General features: G+C 38.2%; 1 protein-coding gene across 3 annotated transcripts in view; it reads left to right on the plus strand.

The window, feature by feature from the left end:
- Positions 1 to 13936, plus strand: part of rasgef1ba (RasGEF domain family, member 1Ba) — a 163896-nt gene extending 149960 nt beyond the window's left edge. For all 3 annotated transcript variants that reach the window (XM_066712086.1, XM_066712084.1, XM_066712085.1), the window contains 10 exons: positions 3454 to 3666; positions 3867 to 3941; positions 5107 to 5202; positions 5357 to 5459; positions 6989 to 7068; positions 8227 to 8322; positions 11269 to 11364; positions 11974 to 12097; positions 13188 to 13260; positions 13683 to 13936. In XM_066712086.1, the coding sequence (XP_066568183.1) occupies positions 3454 to 3666; positions 3867 to 3941; positions 5107 to 5202; positions 5357 to 5459; positions 6989 to 7068; positions 8227 to 8322; positions 11269 to 11364; positions 11974 to 12097; positions 13188 to 13260; positions 13683 to 13707 (981 nt within the window). In that variant the 3' untranslated portion in view covers positions 13708 to 13936. The remainder of the gene's footprint in view (positions 1 to 3453; positions 3667 to 3866; positions 3942 to 5106; positions 5203 to 5356; positions 5460 to 6988; positions 7069 to 8226; positions 8323 to 11268; positions 11365 to 11973; positions 12098 to 13187; positions 13261 to 13682) is intronic.
- Positions 13937 to 26239: the final 12303 nt, after the last annotated feature.

The following is a 26239-nucleotide window of genomic DNA, read 5'->3' on the forward strand; positions in this document are numbered from 1 at the left end:
AGTTGGATGGGAGCTTTTCGTTACATTGGAGAAGGCAGATTTATTCCTCCAAATCAGAAAGGCAACTGAAGATGGCAGCAAGCCTTTTGGTAGCCCAGTGGGACTTGAATAGGGGAATTGGTGCAATACTGTAACATGCCAGGTTTGTTCAACAAAAGTGCCATATTTGATATATAAAAAGGTTCAATTGTTGTTTTTTGTTTTCTCAATATACATTACACAAAAATACAGGGTTAATTAAAACGGTGGGGAAAAAATAGTTCTCATTCTCAAATAAGTAAAGCAGTTTCCCAGTCCTATTCATGAAGTTGTAAAGATGTATTCATAGTGACAGAAAACTGTAATGTCTGTACAATGCATTTTCAGGCTCCATTTGTAAATTGTATGTTTTGAACATTAGTTTTGCCATTGTTTAGATACAGTAAATCAAGTGTTAGTCTTTACTAAGTAAGCTGTAGGCGTCTTGCACTATTTGTAGCAATGGGATGAATGCACAATCCTTTCATTTAGCAGTAATTACACAGTCATTTGAGAACAATGGCAACCACTTTCTTGTGTGCTTCCTTGGCACTGAAGGCCTAATGTTTGAAAGTCCAAGCTGCATCTGTCCAGAGAAGACAACCTCACTTTTTTATGAGGGTGAAGTGCCTCATCTGACCTAATTAACCGATTAAAACCACTTTTATATAATATTAATATTAAATAAGACTGGATCAGCATTTCATACAATTAGCCTGTGTATCATGGCCCTAAAGAACAAGTCTTTCATTTCAAAATGTGTCTATGAGGTACTTTAGATTCTAGTGGCTGATTTGAACAGGCCAACTGAAATAATAAGATAAGAAGAAATGCAATCATTTAACATTAAAAAAACAACAACTCCATAATAGTAAAACTGGAATATCCTACTAGCCCTATATTACTATATTGCCCTGAAGCGTTGTGATTGCATTAAAAATAGTTCAGGATGTAGAAGCACTGAGAAATGGTTGGATTTTGCTCTGCAATGTGCAAGCAGATCATTTTACGCTTCAAACAGCCGTCGCAAGAAATGCACTTGCCGAGGTTGCACCGGCACGTAGCTTTCAGTGGCCGTGGATACACAGTACATCGGTGCACCACAAGCTCGGGCAGGATCCCCAGAATAGAAGTCTGGAACATCTGTTTGTGGTACAGCGCAATGGATTCCAAACCACGTCTTTTCCTACCCATTGATTTTCTGTCAAAGGCTATCATTATGCAAGCAGTAAGCTATATAGAGAACACTGAGGTCTGCTTTACAGCCAATCTAAACAGGACTTCCGGTTTGGGCTGACCTGTACATTTCATGCTCATGTGTGCAGCTGGTTATGGGTATAGCATGGTCTGGAACTCTCTCCATCAGCAGTGCTGTTTACATAACAGAGGGCCTTCTGGAACAGGTCGTGTTTTCTCGAATCTACGTGATCTCTGAGCACCAGTAAAGGAGGAGACAAGGTGTTCTCCCAGCATAGGTCATGCTGTGAGCCGGACTGTCTCCGTTTCCCATGTTCTAGTTTAGTGCCAGGGTTAAGTCTGCAAGACGTTATGAAGCTTTAACAGCTTGTGTCAGAGTAACAGAGTTAGCATGCTGTTTGAAAATGTCAATTGCTTAAGCACGTTATGTGTAAGAATTATATCCAGCCTATTTTTGGCATTACCAGATGGTAAAAGGTCAGAAGAGTGTCAGGTATTTTCTCTTCTAATCAATGAAACTGCTCCAAAACAGGAGTGTAGGAAAAGGCATGGTATGAATTACATAATCTTTCAATGGATGTTGGACTTTGGAGTTGGAAATCACATTTAGTGGTTTGTCTTGACAGGCTTACATTTCATTTGTGAGTGTAGCTCATTGATGCTGAATCTGGATCTGTGCTGTGATATCTTTCTCATGCTTCAACATTATTCTGTGCCAGTCCCGTCACCACTGTGGCCCTGTGGTGGGCTGAATTAAAAAGGACAGAGGACATATGCAGTGGGAGAGCTGGAATGTGTTTTTTTTTCTCTGATGCCCTGGGTCACGGGTATACAATTCCAGTCCTTGAGGGTCTGGTTTTCTGCTGTTTTGTAGGTACCTTTCAATCAACAACTAGTTAAAACCCAGACAAAATGTGTAATTACTAAGATAAGAATTAAAATCACCTAAGTAAGGAAGACCTGACATGGAATGAAAACCAGAAACCCCTTTGGCCCTCAAGGATGGCATTTGCCTACCCCCTCTAATTCTTATGAATACAAAAAGCTTGAAACTTCTCATATAATGAACATCTAAACTTTTACATTAAAAACCAATACCACAGAGTTCAACTGCAAGTGATAATTTTGGGATTGATTGCATTATGCTCGCATTGTCTTGATCAACTTATCAAATTGTCAAATTTGACCAGACTTGTTAGAAAATTGTCCTGATTCACGGCTGCAACAAACTAAGATAAACAGAACTGAGGTTGCCAATTAAGCATTCTGTGCACCATTCCTATCTTTGCAAAACTCTATTAATAATTTCTGAGTCTGCAGAAGCTACACGGTTGCACTGAGATTTAGAAGGAGAACAGCTGGACTCGAGAATCTGTTGAAATTCAGGTGCCTGCACCTGAAAATAATTTATTTGCTGACTGACGTGAATTACAGAAAAGTCTGCAGTCATCTGCCATACTGATACCCTCACAGAGCTCAGCTGATTGAATGAGGACATTGCAATTTTTCAAGTGTTTATGTATTACACAGATGGCTCCAAAAAGTGGCAGTGATTTTTGAGTGGCGGTGTGACACATTCATCATACCAAGGCAGGAAATGGCCTTCCTGTGCTGAGAAATTGTACCTGTCTGCTTCCCGCTCCCAGGGTGCCTGGCTCGGTCTTTTGGAGTCTCCATTAAGTAGCGCTAGCTGCTGTAATGACAGTGTGAACACCAAAAGCAGAAATGCAGTGCTAAACGGCTCTTTCACTCTCTGGAAAGTCTGTAGTAAGCAGTACATTTGTAGTACAACTTGGCATCTTGTGATTTAGCACATCAGCACTCATTTAGCTAATGAAATTAGAGATAGATTACGGTCATTGTGGATCTCATTGTGGAAGAAAGTAACCCTTGATAACCCTCAGTCTGTTATCTTGCAGAGCAGCTGCATTACTGTTTATAAATACAACTGCTCAAACCACATCAGATTTAGATTCACAATGAGGCAATTCTCACAGCAACCTACGGCTGCCCACTGAATGCATTCCAAAGGATAAGGAAGGTTTTCACTTCTCATGAGTTGTGCCTATATCAAGCTGTTGCCTGTTTCTCCTCATGCTTTCATTGACTGAGCTAAGGTTAAATAAGCACACAGTACATGCTTTGTATTTGACCCTGCTTTCATGATGTCTTCATGTAGGAAATGGCATAAACCTTTCTTAAACCTATTTCTATAAACATTGTTTTTCCCTGGTGCAGATTTACCGTAAGACTGTGCAGCAGATGATGCAGTCTCTCATCAGGAAGCTGGCCAGCCTAAGCCAATACGAAGAAGTGCTGGTGAAAATAAACGCTACGGTCACAGATAGGCTGACGGTGCTCAAGACCAAACCTCAGTCCATACAGAGGGACATTGTGACGATATGCAGTGACCCCTACACCTTAGCACAGCAGCTCACCCACATAGAGTTGGTAAGTTCATTGGGTGTTATTATGTTTGAATCATGTAAAATAATAATTATGTTAAATAGACTGTCATTTGAAGGTATATTTAAATGTGATTAGTTATTAATAAGGAATAGCATTAAAACTTAACTTTTGTGAATCATTTTTTCAAGTATTGAAAGTGCTCACATGGACTGCCACAACTTCAATCTTTCTTTTCTTTGTAGGAGCGACTGAGTTATATAGGCCCTGAAGAATTTGTACAAGCGTTTGTGCAAAAAGACCCCCTGGACAATGACAAGGTACCCAACCCCGTTTTTATTTATATGTTGAGTCCACTTCATGATTTATAATAATAAACTGGGCTGGATTCAATCTAATTTTAATGCTAAAACGAAACTACACACATATACAAGAAAGAAGCATCTGACAACAAATAAAGCTGTGCATGACTGCAGCTTTGTAGATTTCCATTAGAAGGTGGACTGAAGTATTGTTATAATTTGGCAGAGGAGAAGGCTTTGCTTGCAGACATTCTTTCCATAGGAGAACTGTGTCCTCGGAAACAGTCCACTTGTAAATTTGGTTTCTGGGTTGACTTGGCAGTTCAATCATGAATGAGATTCCTTTGCTAATTAAAACACTTCAGAACATCTGAAATGTACCAGCCAGCACATGTTAAACGCTCAAAGTAAAAATAAAACAGTCTTTAACAATTTTATGATTTTTTGCATTCTGACTTTTATTAAATATTTTGTGCATTGCAGTCCACGCCATTCCTGAGTCATTAGTTAATACCTTTTTGCAGGGACACCAAATATCTGTTTTGAACATGCTGGCCATGTGGATATGCATCATACTGAATCTGAATCACACCCTAGCAACTGTTCAGCAGTGCACACACACACAGGTTTATACAGGGCTGCACATTTAGTAGTTTCTGATGGATTTGTGCTGCTAGGCAACAGTAACTTGTGATTTTTCAAATCTCTCTTTGTGATGCTGCCGCCTCCTAGGGCACACAAAAGATTTGGACTCGTTCTCCAGAGCAGCTATCCTGTGCTGGACTTGCTTTGTAAAGCATGACACTGAAAATAACTGCAGATCATCCTGTCAATCATATGGGCACTGAGGCCAGACTGCCTTTATTTAGAAATCAGAACAATGAGTGTTTGAAGAGTTGTAGCAGGACAATTTGATTTAAACAAAAGCAAGAAAAGGCTTGAGTTGAGTTTTGCAAATTGTAATTAATTTTGGTTTTAAGGAGAAAAAAACATGTAATTAATAGCAAGATACCAGATACTGTGTGTTGTGCTCGTGTCAATATGGCAGGGCTCTGTAGTTTTTTCTTTCCAAGAGCTCCAAAACTCAAAAGAAATATAAATGTTTTAAATGGAATCCTCTTATAGGTATGCATATATTTATACACGCATATACCAATGTGTATGTATCTTTTTTTTTTAACAGAGCTGCTTCAGTGATCACAAGAAAACCAGCAACCTGGAAGCGTACGTCGAGTGGTTTAACAGGCTCAGCTATCTTGTTGCAACAGAAATCTGTATGGTACGTATACTCCCAGATATGCTCAATCAAGCATGCTTTTCCATTAATCCCAAATCAGAAGTTTCCCATCCTCCTCATTCTCTCTGTGTGTCCAGATCAGAAAACTAACCCCCCCCTTTTTTTTTTTTTTTCCTTTCTGAACTTCTCAATGCAGCCCGTGAAGAAGAAGCACAGAGCCAGAGTCATCGAGTATTTCATCGATGTTGCTCGAGAATGTTTCAATATTGGCAACTTCAACTCTCTGATGGCCATTATATGTAAGTAGAGGTTTTGCAACGCACGGTTATGTTTACTAACACTGATGGGCATATTGCAAAACAATCAAAAATGTAATTTAGCCAAACTCGTTATTTGTGTGCATCACCACAGGGTTTTGCTCTGGGAAAATCTGAGTGGCTAAACCACAAAACTTGGCTTAAAAAAAAATCCCAGATGGAGTTACAGTGCAGCTCATAATCAAATTCCCTTTTTAGAACAAGACAGAAGGAACAGAGAGAAAAAAAGGAAACAAACAAAAACATTCAACTGCTTGTGAATGCAGTGCTTAGAACTGAGCATAGTTCTCAAGTGTGTTATAAAACTGCATAGTGTGGTGCTGCCTGGAGAGTGACAGGCAGGGTACCATAAAGACCTGGGTGTTAGCGAGTGCCGTAGGTGGAGGTGGCCAGGCAGGCAGCTGGCCTTGCGAAGGCGGCTGAAGCGGAATGTGCTGGCGCACTGGCCCGGGAAGGCAGATGGTCAATGCTGACCATAAGAGTAGGCAAGTTGGCAGGCCTGCTGTGGGGAGAAGCAGGCCAGCTGTACTGGCCCTGGCCTCTCCCAGGGGACCTCGGCCTCAGGCAGCGTCTTCGGCAACAGCTCTCCAGGGAGATTCAGGCAGCATTAGAATAGGGGAAAGAAAGCGCAAACAAGTCATGGGAAAGGTTGGCTTCTTTTGAGATGTTTATTTTACAGTCCACAGCTATGGGACGTGGCGGAGTCCTGAATACACTCTTCGCATCTGTAGCCATAAGTTTAGATGGGCTATTTGTGTAAACACCAGGGCAGGAATAACACATTCACTTTAGTTTTTTATCTCCTGCCCCCACTCCCATCCTGTAAGTGTCACCTGTTTTAAATGAAATGTCTGTGTCTTTGGTTTAATTTGAGGGCTCTTCAGGGAAAATGATTAATTAAGACACTACATATACATTTGTATGTTTTTGCAAAAATATTACCTCATTTAAAACAATCTATATTAATAGTACTGTTCAACCTAATGCATCAGTGGAAATGGCTTTTGATTACTGAGACTTAAACCAAAAACATCAATATTTTCTACATGCATTATGCTTTTCATTGAAATTGCAAACCAATATGTGCTAAACCTCATTGACAATATCTAATGAAGTGCCAAAGTGTCATGTTTTGGTGACATCTTACTTCAGCCTTAACTAAGTCTGTCTTGTATAGAGTAGAGGGTTTGTTTAATTTTTAAAACTTGCCCTCTGCACTGTGTTATATTCGGACAAGGTGGCTATATCATTGCTGTGCTGAGACATCGGAGCTCCACCGCTACGCTGGCAGAACCCATTACCATATGTTAAACATTTAATTTGGGAAGAAGTGATGCAGACACAAATTCCATTGTTCCTCTTTTGAGTTGGCTCCTCTATCTCTTGAGAGAACTTAAGAGACTTGAGATAAAGCGAATAATGCCTGAATGAAGCTGGGATTCGTTTCCGCCTCTGTATGGCGATATCTCTGTGCGTTGACGTGTGCACCCCTCTTGTTTTCCTGACTGCAGCTGGCATGAACATGAGTCCTGTCTCCCGGCTGAAGAAAACCTGGGGCAAAGTAAAGACGGCCAAGTTTGATATTCTCGAGGTAAGCAGTGTGGGGAACAAACGCCTGGGCCAATGTATTAATGTACAAGTCCATTTAGAAAACTGATGTCTTTTAGTGACGTCAGGCAAACCTGTGTGGGTGTTCAAGGATGTTTAGAAATCATGTCTCCTCGTTAGCATTAGCTTTTAATGCTTCCAATTTAAATGCACACATGTTCTCATATCAAGCTAAGTGTGCACTGTTCTATTGTTTACTCTTCTATTTGAGCTTAAACATTATTGATAAGCAGTGAAAACTCTAGATTCATTTTTTCATTACAAGATATAGCTCTGATCCCCCGAGTGCCTTGTGTATTTCAGACTTGGTTTACTTTGTGAAAATGATCTTGTCAAAAGACATCATCCTGCATTTCTTTCAGGAACCTAAATCAACAGGCAGTCGATCAGCACACATTCCCATCTCCCTCTGTAGCCTTTGCTCTGCCTTCCCTGGGGACCGTGCCTTTAAGTCAGAGAGCCTTTTGAAATGTTAATCAGGACACACCATGCCCAGAACGTAGCTAGACTATTTGACTGTGTCTTCATAGTTAAGTCTGAGGAGACCTGAAGGCCAAGCTTTTATGTCCTAAACTGAGCCAAGGAAATCCACCGACGCTCAGATCACACACAGGCCGTGTGCACACCCAGACGGAGAGTATTTAATTCCAGACAGTCGACTCACGAACTCCTCCGATAGATTTTAAATCAAAGGATTAATGAATCAAGTGTTCTGTTTTGCCCATGTAAATCACTAGCAAACGAGGCTCTCTTTACCCTCTCCCCTCCTGCAGGGATCTGAAGGGATTTCTTCGAATGTGATGCTTAAAGGTTTATTTTGGGAGTCGTTAATTCATCACTGAGCTTAGCTGTACCATAGTTTGGCCAGTGCTCATATTTATTGATGGCGAGCTTCGGCTAAACCTCCAGTTCACATCCTCATTCCAGCATGGGTTCCTTCTAATATTGTACTTAAAGATATGAAAGCCTACAATTAAGACAATAAGATATTTACCTGCTCTTCAATTCTTGTTTGTAACAGAGAGGCTATTGGTTGAGTGTGCTGTGTTTCTTGCAGTTTATCAGAAATACTTGGCTGTAATACAATATCCTCTCTCTGTTATTAACCATTGCCACTGACCTCTCGGTTTCAACCTTTCAGCATCAAATGGATCCATCAAGTAATTTCTACAATTACCGGACTGCACTGCGCGGGGCGACGCAGAGGTCCTTAACAGCTCACAGCAGTAGAGAGAAGGTAAATATAACTCTGACCGCCACAGGAGCCGAGTCTGCTCCCAGTACTTTCACCTGGGAAGAGGAAGAGCTTGTTTGTTTGGCCACAGGGGGGTGGATTGCAGGACTGATTAAAACCCTTCATTCTCCACACAGTTGAGAGCAGGCAGAGCATAATAAGAGGAAGTCCTCTTTGACAGCCAGGAAAATACACAATGGCTTCCCTGGGCCTGTCTGGGATATTTATCTCTTCTATAATCCATGTAGAATCTCAAGTTGTGTTCTGTTTTTCTCATGTATTCAGAGGAGTTAATCAAAAATAACTTACTTATTTACTTATTAAAAAACAAGAAATCTCCCACCTGTTAATAAGTGACTTTTTCATATATTGTCTATACAAGCGTGACATTTCAGATCAGCATTTCTGGCATACATACAAAGCTAAACTGTTACTTCTATTATTATTCTATTATTATTTCCCTGTGATGCTCTAAAGCTTCACTTGCATCCACTGGGATACTAACAATGGTGTCTAAAGGCATTACAGCAAAAACAAAATCACATCATAATTGGATTCACATTTAAAAATGTCAGCCTGCTGTATAATGATATTGAGGAATAATTGTCTGATCTTTTATTGAGCATTACAATTATGCGCAGCTCTACATTTATGAGCGGTTTGGAATTAACTAGATTTGATGAGCTGAGGTGGCATTTTACAGTGAAGGAAAATCATCTTTGTTTTGTGTGTAGTTTTATATAACTTTAATATTAAACCCACAAGAAAGTATTAAAAAGCGCTAAAATGTAAAGTGAACAGAATGTGGGATTCATGTATTTCCCAGCAGGGGCCTGTGATGGGGAGAGCTGGCCAGTTTTACAGAGCTCATTGTGCACCAGTGTTATAGTGATGGTACTCCCCTGAACCTGGAGGGGTGTAGATGCCAGTCTTGGTGTAATAGGTGATGATCACTAGTTAGTGCTGTAAGGAAAAGGCTCATTGAGGTGTACCTGTGTAAAAAAGGAAATTATGACACAATCTGAGTCAGGAATTTATGAGATTTGGTTATAGAAATGTGTTAAAGAGTATCAGCCTACAAATTTATTGTTTTAATATATGAATGATTAAGCTACTCCTTTTTAATGTCATACTAGCATTGACTGAAGAAACTAAGTTTGTACCATAACACTGAGGTCTCAGGGGGGGTCTCTGACGTCAAAAGAGAGAGTGTTTCCCTTCTAAATATGTCCTGTTCCACTTTGGAATAAGGGCACAAGGCCAATTCACATTTTGTTCTTCTAGTCTCCCACCCTTAGAGCACACACTGGCAGCCATCCTGCAGTCCAGCCCATTCGGACACTTTTGTGTCATGACATACGAGCTTTTCTGATATACTGAGTGCGTTAACTCGAGGAGTCTGTTGCTTTGGGATGATCTGTATTTTAAGGGAACCAGTTCTGTGTGTTCTGGCCCTTTAAGGTTTAGCTAGTGTGGCTGTGAGAGTCAGAAGTCATGCAAAGGAATTTTCCCAGGCTGCTCTCTCCCTCTGGTGACTTCTTGGGAGATTGATGTACAATCAGATCTTTCCAAGCCCTGCAGAACTGTTTTTCCTCCTGTAAAGAGTTCTTATGCAAGATCATGTTTTCCCAAAGCCATCTGAATCAGTTATGGAAAACAAAAGGGGGTGATGTGCGTCTTTTCAGAGATTGCACTTGAGACACTGCCTTTATCTGATAATATATGGCTTCACAGATACAGCAGTATTTTTTTATATATAATACATATATATAAAGCATACATTAAATGCTTTAAATAAAGATTGTCTGATTCATGCCAACTACATCATGACTTTCTAATTAACCCACAAATTGCCGGTATGTTACATATTAATGCTCCTCACACTATTCAGTAGAGGAAACGGGTCTCTGATCGATGCAAAATTTGGAAATATTAATAAGGAACTCTTGAGTGTTGATCGAAAATGTGATGCGTTTTAGAGTAAAGTTAGAGGGGACATGAAACCCAATTGCTCAACCAACAAGGCAAAGCGATGCCGTGTCAGCCCAGACTCCAGATCTTCAAATGCAGACGACCCCCCTTATTGGACTTCTTACAGTAGACTTTAAAATCCATGGATTATGGGATTAAGCTGTCTGCTTTTCCTATGTAAAACCAGTGCCTTCAATACACTGACTTCCCACTGCCCCGAGAGGGAATGTGGCTAATGCAATGGGTACCATACACTCCACTGTCATTTTGCGATTTGTGGTGATGCCTAGGTGAAATGCCACACTATTCCAGCTTCATTACAAAAGCTGGTTCTCAAGGTCCATTTTCGCACCGAATTTCAACTCCAGTCTGCACATTTCTGTATTTTGGAAAGCATGGCTGCTTCTACGCATTTTGCATTGTTTCAACTACAACGAACCTGCACTCTCACTCCCCTTGACGGGCTTTGGGCTACTGTGAAGTACTGCAGCCCTAATAATGAGTCTGTCAACCAATAGTGTAAAAAGATTGTCAGTAGGGGGTTCCAGCTGCACCCAGAACTCTCCACTGGCTGGGGCGTGCATTTTTCATTGGTTGGATTTCAAAAAATATAACTATCCTGGAAGAACGTACTGATTTATCTGTAATAAAGTTGTCATCCAGGACATCAGCTGCTGTTAGCCTGAAATTTCCACTGTTGTGAGTAGCTGTGTCTATCGTCTGGGCTAAAGCCAAATTGCTCACTAACCTAAATCCGTTGGCAGTGGGTTTGCTAAATTATTTAAAGAGCTCACATTACTAGATCCCTAAATAGCAGGCATGATTATCTTCCTTCTCTAAATCATGTTTTTAATTGCAGATTTAACTCGGCACACAACAAGATGATCAGCAAACCTGCTTCTAAGTGGGCTGTGCCAATATTTGCATATTCAGAGAACTACATTTATAACTCATACTTTGTTTTTTGTTTTTCCGTAGATTGTTATACCATTCTTCAGTTTATTAATCAAGGACATTTACTTCTTAAATGAGGGCTGTGCTAACCGACTCTCCAATGGACATGTCAATTTTGAAGTAAGTTTTTTATGTTGTGTTGCGTGGTTTGTTTTTGTTCCTGTTTCAATTAAACGTCCTACTCCTTGCATAAGTAACGTGCCACTAAATGCTATTATTCAGGATTACAACCTGGTCAGTATTAATCCTAGTTAAATTTTAGCACAACCTCTCCCCGTTTAGTCAAGCAATGTCTAGTACCAACAAGAGATGCCACCATAACCAATATCTAATAATATAATTGGTAAATTGTATATATATTTGATAAAAGTCTGAAAATGTAGAAAGCCATTAAATAATTATATTTCTTATAGAAAACCATTTACTTCAAACATCAATTACCTGTTTATGTTAGTTGGCATTTGTATTGCAACATAAGTTTCTTTAAATTCCTGTTGGAAAGAAAGCCAGTTCAATAAATACCCTGAGATTTCTTTATCTCTTCAGTAGGAGAAAGTATAGGTTGAGTTCAAAATGTGTTCAAAAAACTTCACATTTCAGTATTCCGATCATATAATAAAGCATTAGTCTTGGATTCATAGACAGGGAATATACTATACTATACTATAAACAAGAGAAAAGCGTGTTTAATATATGTGTTAATTAACCTTATTTATTTATTTATTTTAGAAATTCTGGGAACTGGCCAAGCAGGTGAGCGAGTTCATGACATGGAAGCAGGTGGAGTGTCCCTTCGAGAGGGACCGCAAGATCCTCCAGTACCTCCTCACAGCGCCAGTCTTCAGTGAAGATGGTATGTCTTCTATATATTTATTTAATATGCCCTGCCAGCAACTGTCACTCTGAAAATAAAGCTGTAGGTGTAGGACCACTAGGATGAAAATGTAATAAGGAAATCAGGACGCAGAGAACTTGAGTTTCCAGACCGGTCTTATCTTGCACTGAAGCAGAAGAGCCCTTCGTTTTTCTCAGCAGTAAAGATAACAAACCCCTAGCAGTCAGCTGCCGATACTGTGATTTATTTTTACTCGGTTTAAAGCCCTGGCTCCTCCATCCGTTTCACTTCTTATCACAAGCTGGGTTCACCTCTGGGCTACATGGGCTCCTTCACCCTCCAGCCTACAACCTAAATCGCAAAACCCCCAATCTTATCCAGTGTCCAATGTCCACTGGCACCTCTGGTTTCAGCTCAGTCTGCCCTGTGTCTGTTCACCTTCACTGCTGACCAAATGCACATACAAGATGTATGGGCTGGTGCACCAGTAGAAACTGTGCTGTATTCATTATTCATTATTATTATAATTTTTTTTATTTCTTGGCAGACGCCAAGAAAATCCAGGGTGACTTGCAACATAAGTGCAAAGTTCATGGTTTGCCTTAATATATGAGGGAGCGATGTCATTATACGAGATAAATGCACTACAGTCTTCTGTAGCCTGACAAAATAAAGGCACTTTGAGCAATAATGATAAGAATTGACAGTGGTAATATTGTCTTTAAAAATTATCCAAACAGATTTAACAGTAGTTGACTTCTGTATGTTTTAAGTTCAATTCATGTGTTGAGATTTTTACATTTCTACACAAGAAAAAGCAGTGGGTTTACTTTAGAATTAATGCAAGGCAAATTAAGAATTTACTGTACCGTGATGCTGACAATAACCACACCAGCAGAATTATTCTAGTCATGTTATGTACAAAAATAAGAGAAAGTACTAGTGGTATTTTCTAACGTCTAGGTTTTCCAGCTAGTGAAAACTGAATAACTCTGTCCACGAGACCTCACCCCACTGTGTATGAAATTGTTTCTTGTAATCTACAATCTTAATCTGTAAGAGGTTTAGCGATGATGACATTAATACTAATTTACTGCTCTTAAAACAGCGCTCTACTTGGCCTCTTACGAGAGTGAGGGTCCCGAGAACCACACCGAAAAGGACAGATGGAAGACTCTTAGGTACGTACCATATGTCAGAGGGCATGTTCATCCATCAAATATGTCAAATAGCTTCAGCATATATGCCAGGACTTTGACATTATTTAGGTCAAACCCATTGGGCTGTTTACTGAATTTGTATCTATAGGTATAGTGATGCTCTAGGAGCTGTTATTTGTCCGAATTTCCACAGAATTTCCCTAATTTAATCTTTCACTATAAGGAAGAGATGGTCTGATTTGCTGACCAGGGCAGAATTATTGTGGATTTCTGTACAACAGAGACTGTGTAAATACGTGTGAATTATCAAATAGACTAATAACTAAAGATGTCTAGTTCTATCCTGTAACAACAACCAAGATTAAGCTGTCCATTTGCTATGAAAGAGCAGTTAGAGATCTTTATTTTTATGTAACGAAATATTTATTTATTTATTTTTACAGGTCTACTCTACTAAGTAGAGTATAAGAACTGGAGGAAATGCACCTACATGATCGTGTACTGCTTTGTGACAACTTCTGCAGACAACATGGAGTAATGGGATTCAAGTAACATATGATGCATTGTGTCAGGAAGATAAAAGTATTCTCGTAAGATGGGAATGACAATCTCTACTTTGCTGTCAAGGACCTTGCTGTTTACCGATACAGATGTCAGCATATTTATATATATATATTAAAAAAAAAAAAAACTTTTTGTTGTTGTTCTGGACATTTCAGCACCGGCTTTTATTCTCTTTTTAAGAATTTGTAGCCGTTTTCTAAAAAAAAAGTAACCAACAAAGTGTGTAATGAAAACTGTTCTTGCTACTTTATAAGACTGACTGAAAGACAAGTGGATCTGCTGAAGGATTTTTGGAAACCCTCCTCTTCAGTTCATGACTTTGTCAAGCTTTTCAGTATGAGGGGACCTGATCCCTGTGGATGCAAACACTTTTACCACTCTTTTCAAACATAATTTGTTGCCAATTGCCTGTGAGTTTGCTGCTGGTTGGCTAACTCAGTATTGTCTGAAAGCTGTTGTTCCGAAACCAGCATTGAATATACTGTGGTAAATAAACAGTACATGAATAACTTAACTGGAACATAAGTAGTTAAATTAAGTTAATATTATTTGTAGTTTTTTTTATATATATATATATATATATATATATATATATATATATATATATATATATATATACACATATACATATTTACTTTTTTTACATGTAAATATAATTAACTATTGTGTAAATGTAATGCATTGCAGTTAAGCACATTCTGACCACCTGTTTTTTTGGATGAAGAGTTCTCAAGTGTGTTAAATGCACAATATGCATTTATACAAAAACAAAAACTGTTATTTACTTTGTGTGCTGTATAAATTATACCTTTACAATACACTAACACATACATGCTAAGTATTTCCAGTGTCACTTTGGCATTAACCACAGAAATAAACGTGAAGATACTGTAACCCTATGTTCATGCTTTTCAGTGTTATAATGGCTTTGCAGTTGGCCACTTTATTGAATAAATATAGCACTGAAGTACTGTTAGCTTCAAGCACTTAAGATTATCCACTGTGTATAAGTGGAAACCTAAATCAGTAAAACTCTAAGCCAGCCACCCTGCTGCATTTTGTAGTGACATAATGTAGCCTCTTTCTTTCATCCCTGTTGGTGACCATAGTATTATCTCTATGAATGAGGTCTGTCATTTTTCTTTGTGTTGGTTTGTTTAATGAATGCAGATAGTTCTGAAACTGTTCAAGAGATACGAGTTCACAGGAACTCTTCGGCCTGTGTGTTTGGATTCAGAGGTGGAATTGCTGAGGTTTTGGGACTTTTTTTTGGTTAAGGTTTTTTTTCTTGTTGTTCAAGAAAATGTGATTTATGTGCATCATTCCCAGCAGCCCTCTTTGCTGTATTGTTCAGATTTTTTCATTATGATTATGGTTGTTGTTTACGTTTGTACAAGGTACATGAGATATTTAGGTTATCATGTTATCATATGATTGCCCAGCTGTTTTTTTATAATAATAATAATAATAATAATAATAAAACAAAAAAAGTGATAACGATGTTCAGGGTACTTGAAATGAAGTTAAATTTCTTGACTGATGTCTAGCTTACCTTGTCTTTGCTTTTTCCTTAAAAAAAAAAAATTATATATATATATATATATATATATATATATATATATATAGTATAATGTGGTTTACTGGGTAAATAATTTATACTTTTTTCTGTGCACATTGAGAAGTGTTTATAATTTATGTAGCTGCAGATTAATTTGTAAATAAAAGTGAAGAATGTTGAATAAGTTGCATTGAATGGTTGGTTTAATTTTAGGTATTTTTGCTGGTCTCCAACTTTGACGTGGACATAAACAACTACTGAATACACAAATGGCCAACTGTTTGGACAGACGGGTCCCAGAAGAATACAATGTTCTGATTGAAGTGTGAACTTCTCAACTCTAAAACAACAGCAAACTTGGCCGACGCCAACATTTCTAGTTATAAATAACACAGGCTCTTGAGTTTTGAGAAAAACTAAAACAGATTAAAATGGACTTGGTTACCCGGCACTTGATACACACGTGTAGCCTTTACGAAGGCTGTTGAAGAACAGAAACACAGAGCCGGAGTTCAATCGTACTTACATTACAGAGAATGTGAGGGAACACAAAAATTAGTAGAAGAGCCCTGTGAGAGTTTAGGGGAATTCCATCAAACCTTCATTAACTTTTTAGAGTTTAGAGTTAAATTAACTTTGATATTATTATTATTTACATCAGTCACAACTTTTACCAGTTGATGCCTTAATAATAATTTTAATGTTGATGTATCTCTATAATTATAAATAATTTCACCACTAGATGGGGTTGTTTTATCACTTGAAATCGGTTACAAAAATAATTGGAAAAAAGTTCACACACTTTTGTACTGTAGTAGTCCCGATTTAAATGTTATTTTACCCCATTATTTCCATCAACTGTTTGTTTTAATCATGACAATCACTTAATTAGGGTAATACATAGTCACTTGCAAATTTCTCAGCATACTGTTCCATAAAGGTATTAAAACATATGCTATTGGTGCCATCTTCTGGTTAACAGAATAATTTTCTAAATACTTCAAGCAGAAAATAAATTTGGCTCCTGAATTACTGAGGTCTGAATATCACTACACTACACAATAGCATATTATGTATACCACATTAAATATAATTGACAGAATAATGCATGGTACTAAAGTAAGCATATATCAGCAAGTTATAAAGTACTACACAATATTGCAGTATGCAATGTTATTCAATAATGAAGCAATTAAGCTACAGTGATTGAAATAAAACATGAAAAACAAAAGAAAGATGTGTGAATTTGGTTGGTCCTACCTATAAAAGGGCAGGTTGTCCATGTGTCCCCTTAGAGGTTTCATTAGAGAGCGCAAAAAGTTAATCTAAAAATTCACAAGAACCAGGCTAATACGTATTTATGTAAATGTTTTAAAATAAACTGAAGATACTTTGTATGCATGCGATTTATGTATTTTTTGTATTGTTTTTTATGGTGTTATGCATATTAGACCATACAAATTAGACCTCTTAACTGACTATAACACGTTATGTATCGATAATTGACTTTAGTACTGACTTACCACACTCACCAGAGCTAAATACATCAGAAAATCACCAGCCAACCAATATTGTTATGCCAGAGTATGTGATACTTTTCAAATTGTCTGAATTGTATTACATTTTCATTCTGTTCATTATCAAGCTTCTCATCACTCTTATACAGAAGATGTGACTAAACATTATTGGTAACACTTTACAATAAGTGTCCATAGTTACAGTGTATTTACATAGAAGGTACTCAGTAACTACATCTGTAGCTACTCATAAGTATTGTGTAACTATGCATTATTACATATTATTTATCAGTAGTAAAAGTAGAAGAGACAAAAAGGTGCAAGTACAGGGTAAGTACACATTTTTTATATTGTTATATTGCTTTTAAAATGCACTGGTATGAATTTGGTGAGTTGGCAGCCAGATTTGGGAACCCCTGATGGATACCATCCCTGCCTTGTACAACACTCCCCTATCACATGACAAATAATAAAACGGAACATAAAAAATATTAAACTTGTATTAATTTTTATTAAACATAATTTTATATGTGCTATTGACACCTCTATTCATGTCAATAACACATAATACACTTATTGGTGGGTGACGACTGAAAGGACCAGGTCATACTTAGAAGCATTGGAAATGCAGGATTGCTGGACTCACTCTGCAAGACAGGGTTAGTAGTGCAGTACAGAGATGAGCAGCTTGAGGTGGTTAAGGCATTTGGTAAGGATGCTTACCAGGAGGCTACCTTTGGAGCTATACTGAACATGGCTGGGCAGAGATCTCAAGGCTGAACCAGAAAATGCTGGAGGGATTACGGGGTTTCCCACAATGCTTTACAGGTCAGTGCCGCCTGGCAACAACAACAACAAAATGAAACCTTTAAGCACTAGTGCTCATGCTCTGTTCGCCACGCCTCTTGCACAAGCACCCTCCGCTCAACAATTCATGATCACCCCTCTCACACACACACCATAATTTAGTATCCGACCGCCTTGCCTATGCAAATGTCTGTGGGAAACCTGGCTTGGGAACACCTGGGAATCCCCCCAGGAGGAGTTGCAATCCATGGAGGAGGAAAGCGAGGTTTGAATGCCCTGCTTAATCTGCTGTCACCAACTGTAGTCCCTCATTCTCAAAACATATTTAGCATTTTTGAAATGGAAAATTGGGACCAGTTTTATATGAAATCACATGTGCATTTAAGAAAAAATGTAGTTACAATTGTGTACTTAAATATAGTTCAGTACATTGTAATGCCTAATTACACTACTTACAAGTAACTACAGATGGAGTTACTGAGTACCTACTATGTAAATACACTGTAACTAGGGACAGTTAAATGTAAAGTAAATGTAATGTACTCATGTATTATTGGCGCCATCTTCTGGTTAATACAACACTTTACCAAATCTTTCAATTCAGTGACATTGAGTACAGTCTCACTTACCCTCTCTAAGCCCTTGTTTGACATTTGCTCTTTCTGTTCATTTTAAAAGCCTGTAAGTATGGCAGGCTGACTTAAATTCTCAGCATTTTCAATTTCCAAATTGAATAAATTATGGAATATTTGACTACAGGTGTATAGGTGACTACACACTAGAGATGTAACGGTTTGACAGTGCACCTCGGTTTAAAAACTTTTTTTTTAACATTAAAAGTTGTACTTTCTAAATATGCCCTGAAAGTTTCATTAACATCAGTTGCTTATAAGATAGAAAAAAGCAATTTGTTAGACTGTTTTTAAAAAAACCAATGACTCCTGAACGAAAGTGTGTGACGTCACACCAGGTATTACACCGATTTAACAATGCAGACGCTTTGGTTATATTCCTGGATGCAACCATATATTATACACCTATTCAACAGCAAGCAATACCTGGTGTGACATCATGCATAAATTAGCCTCAGCTTTGAGCGAGCTGGACTTTTCACAGAGGGGTCAACTTCAGACATTTTTTTTTATACACTTAGTATTAATACCTACACATAAAAACTACACAGATAGTTGTATTGACCTACCAGCAGTACTTTAAAAGTGAATTCTGAAGTCAAAAATGAAGATATCCCACCTTTAATGTATGTTTGTGTGTTTAACAAACATATTTAATACATTAAAAATTAAATTGCTAATAATATTAGCAATACACCATAATACCGTGATATTTTTGTTGACGGTTATCATACCATGAAAATCTCATACCGTTACACCCCTACTACACACCATCATTATCAGTGTCACTAACGTGGTACAATGTTATTTGGTTTGTTTTCTCAATGGCTAATGAAACCTGTATGAATGGAAAGAAATATGTCCTTGTTAAAATGAACAAAGAGCAAAGAGACCTTTCCTCTCTGAGTGCTCTGCTAATTTTAACGACATAAGGGGACATTGCACCGCTTTCTAAGCACTGTGCTTCCATTTCACTCTTGATTGATAGCAAAGGCCCCACTATTTCCCATGCACCTCATTTATTTTAATGCATGTTGAAAAGAATGTCAACTCCCACCACAACCTTTTTTAGATTCCCACAGCCCAGCTTGCTTGCCTTTAAGATGTGTAAGTTGATAACCCCTGTAGTTATGAATAGATGACTTGCTATCTTATACTGCAATAAATCAAATACGTGTTTATTCCTTTAGCCAGTTTTAGTTGGTATCATAGTCCACACACTGGAAACATAAAAAAAGGGCATCAGAGTCATTAACAGTCATGTGAGTCGAATGACTATTATTCCATTAACTTCAAGCAGAGATTTCATGAAGGATAAAATAATTTACAAGATTTGTTAATCTATTGCATTTACCCTAATACTCCGTCTACTGTACCTACTCTGGTATTTCATCCACCTCTGGGGTTTATATATTTATATTAGAAAAGAAAAATGTACCACTAGTGTTACACGAGAGTCAAAAATTGAACAAGTCATTATCCATTATATTCTTGTGTTTTTTAATTATTAAATTATCTAAAGACATCTGTATGAAAAAAGATAATAAGTCAGCTACATTTTGTGCAAGCGGCATGTTTTTACCACCCCCCCTAGGGTTTTGATTGGAACAAAGACACCAAACAGGTATACAATAAGTATAAACAAATATTATCTTGGGTTCTTGGTTGTCTGAGATGTTCGTTTGAACATATCAACAATGTCTATGTGCATCTGTGGGTGTTCATGAGAGTCTGAATGGGTGGATGTCAAATTTAAAAAAAAGGTGCATGCTGTGGCCATGTTTGTACAAAACCGACCCTATATTAGTGTGGTTATATGCACAAGATAATATATCATAACTCTGTAGTTTCTATGCAATAGTATGATGGGCAAAATCTGTATTTGTATGCATCTAACACATATTAACATGTATTAATGTTTTAGTTTTTTTTAACCAAGCTGGTGATTTTTTGGGAGATTCAGTGGTATATGTTTTGGGAGAATGACACACACACATACACATACAGTGAGGGAAAAAAGTATTTGATCCTCTGCTGATTTGTACGTTTGCCCACTGACAAATAAATGATCAGTCTATAATTTTAATGGTAAGTGTATTTTAACAGTGAGAGACAGAATAACAACACAATAATCCAGAAAAATGCATTTCAAAAAAGTTATAAATTCATTTGCATGTTAATGAGGGAAATAAGTATTTGACTCCTTCGACTTAGTACTTGGTGGCAAAACCCTTGTTGGCAATCACAGAGGTCAGACGTTTCTTGTAGTTGGCCACCAGGTTTGCAGACATCTCAGGAGGGATTTTGTCCCACTCCTCTTTGAAGATCCTCTCCAAGTCATTAAGGTTTCAAGGCTGACGTTTGGCAACTCGAACCTTCAGCTCCCTCCACAGATTTTCTATGGGATTAAGGTCTGGAGACTGGCTAGGCCACTCCAGGACCTTAATGTGCTTCTTCTTGAGCCACTCCTTTGTTGCCTTGGCTGTGTGTTTCGGGTCATTGTCATGCTGGAATACCCATCCACGACCCATTTTCAATGCCCTGGCTGAGGGAAGGAGGTTCTCACCCAAGATTTGACAGTACATGGCCCTGTCCATCGTCCCTTTGATGCGGTGCAGTTGTCCTGTCCCCTTAGCAGAAAAACACCCCCAAAGCATCATGTTTCCACCTCCATGTTTGACGGTGGGGATGGTGTTCTTGGGGTCATTCCTCCTCCTCCAAACATGGCGAGTTGAGTTGATGCCAAAGAGCTCGATTTTGGTCTCATCTGACCACAACACTTTCACCCAGTTCTCCTCTGAATCATTCAGATGTTCATTGGCAAACTTCAGACGGGCCTGTACATGTGCTTTCTTGAGCAGGGGGACCTTGCAGGGGCGCTGCAGGATTTCAGTCCTTCACGGCGTAGTGTGTTACCAATTGTTTTCTTGGTGACTATGGTCCCAGCTGCCTTGAGATCATTAACAAGATCCTCCCGTGTAGTTCTGGGCTGATTCCTCACCGTTCTCATGATCATTGAAACTCCGCGAGGTGAGATCTTGCATGGAGCCCCAGACCGAGGGAGACTGACAGTTATTTTGTGTTTCTTCCATTTGCGAATAATCGCACCAACTGTTGTCACCTTCTCACCAAGCTGCTTGGCGATGGTCTTGTAGCCCATTCCAGCCTTGTGTAGGTCTACAATCTTGTCCCTGACATCCTTGGACAGCTCTTTGGTCTTGGCCGTGATGGAGAGTTTGGAATCTGATTGATTGATTGCTTCTGTGGACAGGTGTCTTTTATACAGGTAACGAGCTGAGATTAGGAGCACTCCCTTTAAGAGATTGCTCTTAATCTCAGCTCGTTACCTGTATAAAAGACACCTGGGAGCCAGAAATCTTGCTGATTGATAGGGGATCAAATACTTATTTCCCTCATTAACATGCAAATCAATTTATAACTTTTTTGAAATGCGTTTTTCTGGATTGTTTTGTTGTTATTCTGTCTCTCACTGTTAAAATACACCTACCATTAAAATTATAGACTGATCATTTATTTGTCAGTGGGCAAACTTACAAAATCAGCAGGGGATCAAATACTTTTTTCCCTCACTGTACATACAGACAGACAGACAGGTGACAAATTAAAGGAAAAACCTGAATAAATGAGTGAAGGAACATATCGAAAGCAGATGCATACAAACAGGTGTACTGCATGATACAATTAAGCATTTAACATCCTATCATGTTCTGTGGCATGAATACAAATGCTGAGCAGGCCCAGCTGACCTCGATTTTGGATCAAGATACCAAGGATCAAGGAAAGGATCTTTGAAAAAGGGGTCATTATTGGGGCATGAACAGCAGGAGCTTCAGTCACAAAGTGGGCGAATGCATGTGTGGCGACACCAAGAGAACAATACAGGCCTGACTGCTAGACCCCTACGGTGAGGGGGTCCGGAGGCTCTGTTATGCTGTGGGGGTCATTTTCCTGGCATGGTTTGGGTCTACTTGTCCTCTTAGAGGGAAGGGTCACTGCAATTCATTACAAAGTTATTTTGAGTGATCACCTTTATCCTATGGTGAAACATTTCTATCCTGATGGGAGTGGTCTCTTCATGACAATGTTTGAAAATGATGTGAATCATATGCTATGGCATTTGCAGTCACCAGATTTCAACCCAATTGAACATCTATGGGAGATTTTGGACCGATGAGTTAGACAGCACTCTCCACCATCATCATCATCAAAACACCAAAAGAGGGAATATCTTTTGGAAGAATGCTGTTCCATCCCTCCAGTAGAGTTCAGAGACTCGTAGAATCTGTGTCAAGGCACAATGAAGCTGTTCTGGTGGCTCATAGAGGCCAAACACCTTATATATATATATATATATATATATATATATACACACACACACACACACACACACACACACACACACACACACACACACACAAATAACCTCCAAAATTATTGGCAACCTTGATAAAGATGAGCTTAAAAGGCAGTATAAAAGGATATATATATATAATGTCTCTCCACGGTCAACAGCCAAAACATCACAGGTCACTTATCCCATCATACCTATAATGCACAATTGTCTGTTATATCTTCCTGAAACTGCCCTTTTCCCCAGTATGACAAACAAGTTTATTTTCAGTTGTGAAATTGCATTACTCCTTCTCATTTCCATTACCAGAACTGAAGAAGAAATTGCCAATTAACAATATGAAGTAGGAGAGATGTAATCATTCTAAAGTGTCTGCTGAGCCGGCCTCATGATTCTGTTTGACATTTCACTTATCTATGCAGTCCTCAATAAAGCAGAACAACAAACCCAGTCCCATAAATATAACTTTAGATTCGCAAGTATTAAATACAATTAGAAACCTCTGAGTAATGTAATTTGTCCATGCCAAGATATTATAAAATAAACATGTATCAGGTTTATTTATATAGTTTATTCTTTTTATTTGATGTAACAATAAAAGCTGATTTTACCCCCCTTCCCTCTAATCAACATTTCCCCATGCTCTCTTTTGTTGTTTTCCATTGTTTACAGATCTTAAACTGATTAAATTTGATCAGCACAGTCTCTGTCCATGAGGTATAAAAGCAGGAGGCAGAGTGAGCTATACAGACCAGAACTCTTACTCAGGTAAGGTATCTCTATTTGATGTTCTCTGAGTTTTGTGTTTGTGTTTGAATTTTCTTTCTTGTAAACTCATCCAGTCTTACTTCAATATATGTTCATTGATCAAACAAATTCATTAGTAATACAGATGTAAAGGGATTCCCCCACTGCTTACTATATGTATAGGATATGGACATGTCTTGCATTTGATTTGTCCTTATTTGAACACATTTTCAATGTTAAACTGCACATTCTGAGTTGTGTTGATTTGTTTGTGTTGTGTTCTGGGGGGGTGTAAAATAAAGCTCAACTAGACTGAAAAATCAACTTATAGACATGATGAATGTATTTAGAGGGAGTGAAGATACAGACATATCTCCTTCCTCTAATAGGGATCATTAATACTTTATTGCTTGTGTCGGTGCAGAGTTTTCTGTTGCTGGCTCTTTGGGTGTTTAACTCCAGCCTGTTTGCTCTGGACTAAAGTACTGTATATAAATTAGAGAAGCAGAACTGCTGAAGAGAGATATTTCCTTTTAAGAAATGCATCTTTGTTACAATATACTTTTAGGTGATTTCCTATCAGAGAGATGTCAAGATGAATGGTCTCTGGGGGTGGAGTAGTCAGGGAAAGGTCTCACGGAAAGTCTGGAAGGAACAAATATGGGGGGAAAAAAAAGTACAGTCAAATCTTCCCACTTTTCATTTGAAACAATTATTTGGTGATTCATTTGTTTTTTTATAAAGAGAGTTTAATACATTACCATTGGTTTCTAAAGGCTGTACAAAGTTTATACACCACCTGTCTCAATTCACTTCAGGCAACTGGAATATTTACAGTTCTCTTTAATGTCATAAAAGGAATCATAAACAGACCAGTATGACCGCATTTGACCGGCTGACTGCAGCTTTCTCTACTGTTACGATAAATGTAATTCTAGGTGGACCTCTGCATTATGCTGAAAGATCTTCAACAGGACTCCCGTTAACAAAAGTCCAATGGCATATCAAGTATCTGAATTTACAGAGAAATGTACCCTCAGTCTCTCAACACTGTGTGAAAAAGCTTTATTAATCTTTCTGCAGACTTCACTGTCAAGTCCCTCTGGATATTCCACAAACTTCTCGCGTTAACGGATTGTGATTTAAGGGTACATACAACAATAAATATTAGAAATAAGCCTTCACATAAAAAGTTAACATGCAACACAATGATATAATGTCTATTTTAATAATATCCTATTACTTATAAATAAGTGAACCTCCTTTTACTCATTGGCAATCTCCTAGCGGGTTTTCCTTCCAAAAAATTTCCTCTTTGAGCTTAAAACTTCCAACAGGATTTCATCTGTCTATAACAAATGGATGTATGTGCCTTCTAGCCAGTCACTGTATTGTTTTCTCCTAATTGTTCACTTTGATACGGAGATCATTAATGTGGAACTGATGTCAGCACTTAAGCTCTGGTATGGAAAGCAGTAACCTTAGATTCTTTTTTTAGTCATTTCCTCATTCTATTCATAAACCATTGACTGCTGCAAATGTTTACTACGTTGAATTTCTGTAATCCAGACCATTGATATGCAGTTGTAAGTTGATTGATGTGTTTATCATACAATAATTGGTGGCATGGGGTAAAATATTTAGCGCTATATTTAGAGTTATGGATAAAAAGAGGAATGGAATTAGCAGCAAAGTTAGTTGTTTAAAGGTGTGTTTTGATTTACTACGGTTTCCAATTGGTTGCCTGCTCTGGGTGTGAATGGCAATACTGTCTGGGAAAATACTGTCTTTCACACAAGCATCATCATCAAAACATCCTGTAATAAAGTGTTTTATGGGTGTACACAAAGATGAACTATTTTTGGAGTTACCAATCTGAAATTAAATTAAACATCTGAAGGCACCAACCAAAAATCAATATTGCTATCTATCTATTCTACAGTAATTACACAAGTCTTCAATCGATAGAGCAACAGTAGCTGTAGCCTACACTAAAAGGGTAAAATAAATCACAACTGTACCAAAAGTATATCCTGTATTATTACAATTACAGTTATTTTCAGAAGCCCCTTATTACGACTTATAAATCAAAATCTGATAGGGTACATGTTTCTCATGTAGGCTGCGGGGGCGGGTCACTGTTGATTTGGCCTTAGATAACATCAATCATCAATGGTGATGTCAGTTTCCCCTTTTTAACAGTCATTAAAAGTTAACTGTTGCGTGTATTGCGTTGCCTGGATTATCCGATTGATTTTCTGAGTCATGTTATTTAAAGCACAATTAAGGAACATGAATCATTATTTTAAATGTCGTTTTCCACATGGTTTCTCACGTCTACGAAATTAGTGAAAGTTAACGTCAGAGTTAAAAGAAAAATAGACCCGAAGATGGCAGTTATTAAATCTATCACAATAAGAGTTAGAAATACGGAACAATGTCATGCATACATACAGTGTAAAATAACAGACCTGCAGGGCGACGCCACGGCATGTTATTGCGGTATTTCTGTTCTCGGCGAGCATTGTTGTACCTCTGTGTTGTTACAATCTGGTTACAAGTTAGTTGTCATGAAATAGCTGCACATATTGCTGGAAGAGACTGTGTTTGTTTGTTTGTTTTACTTAATTTATTGTTATGTGCTTGTTTATCGGGATCCCTGTGAGTTGATATGTAGTGCGCCTGCGCCGACACGGCAGACATGCGCACTCTCATGGGTCTTCCTACGGTAGTGGGGGTGTTGGGACTGTTATTACATACAATGGCAATAGTTGTTTGTTGTAACTATTCTAAGGTACATTAG

This window comes from Amia ocellicauda, chromosome 8, assembly GCF_036373705.1.
Source record: "Amia ocellicauda isolate fAmiCal2 chromosome 8, fAmiCal2.hap1, whole genome shotgun sequence".
Taxonomy (NCBI): Eukaryota; Metazoa; Chordata; class Actinopteri; order Amiiformes; family Amiidae; genus Amia; species Amia ocellicauda.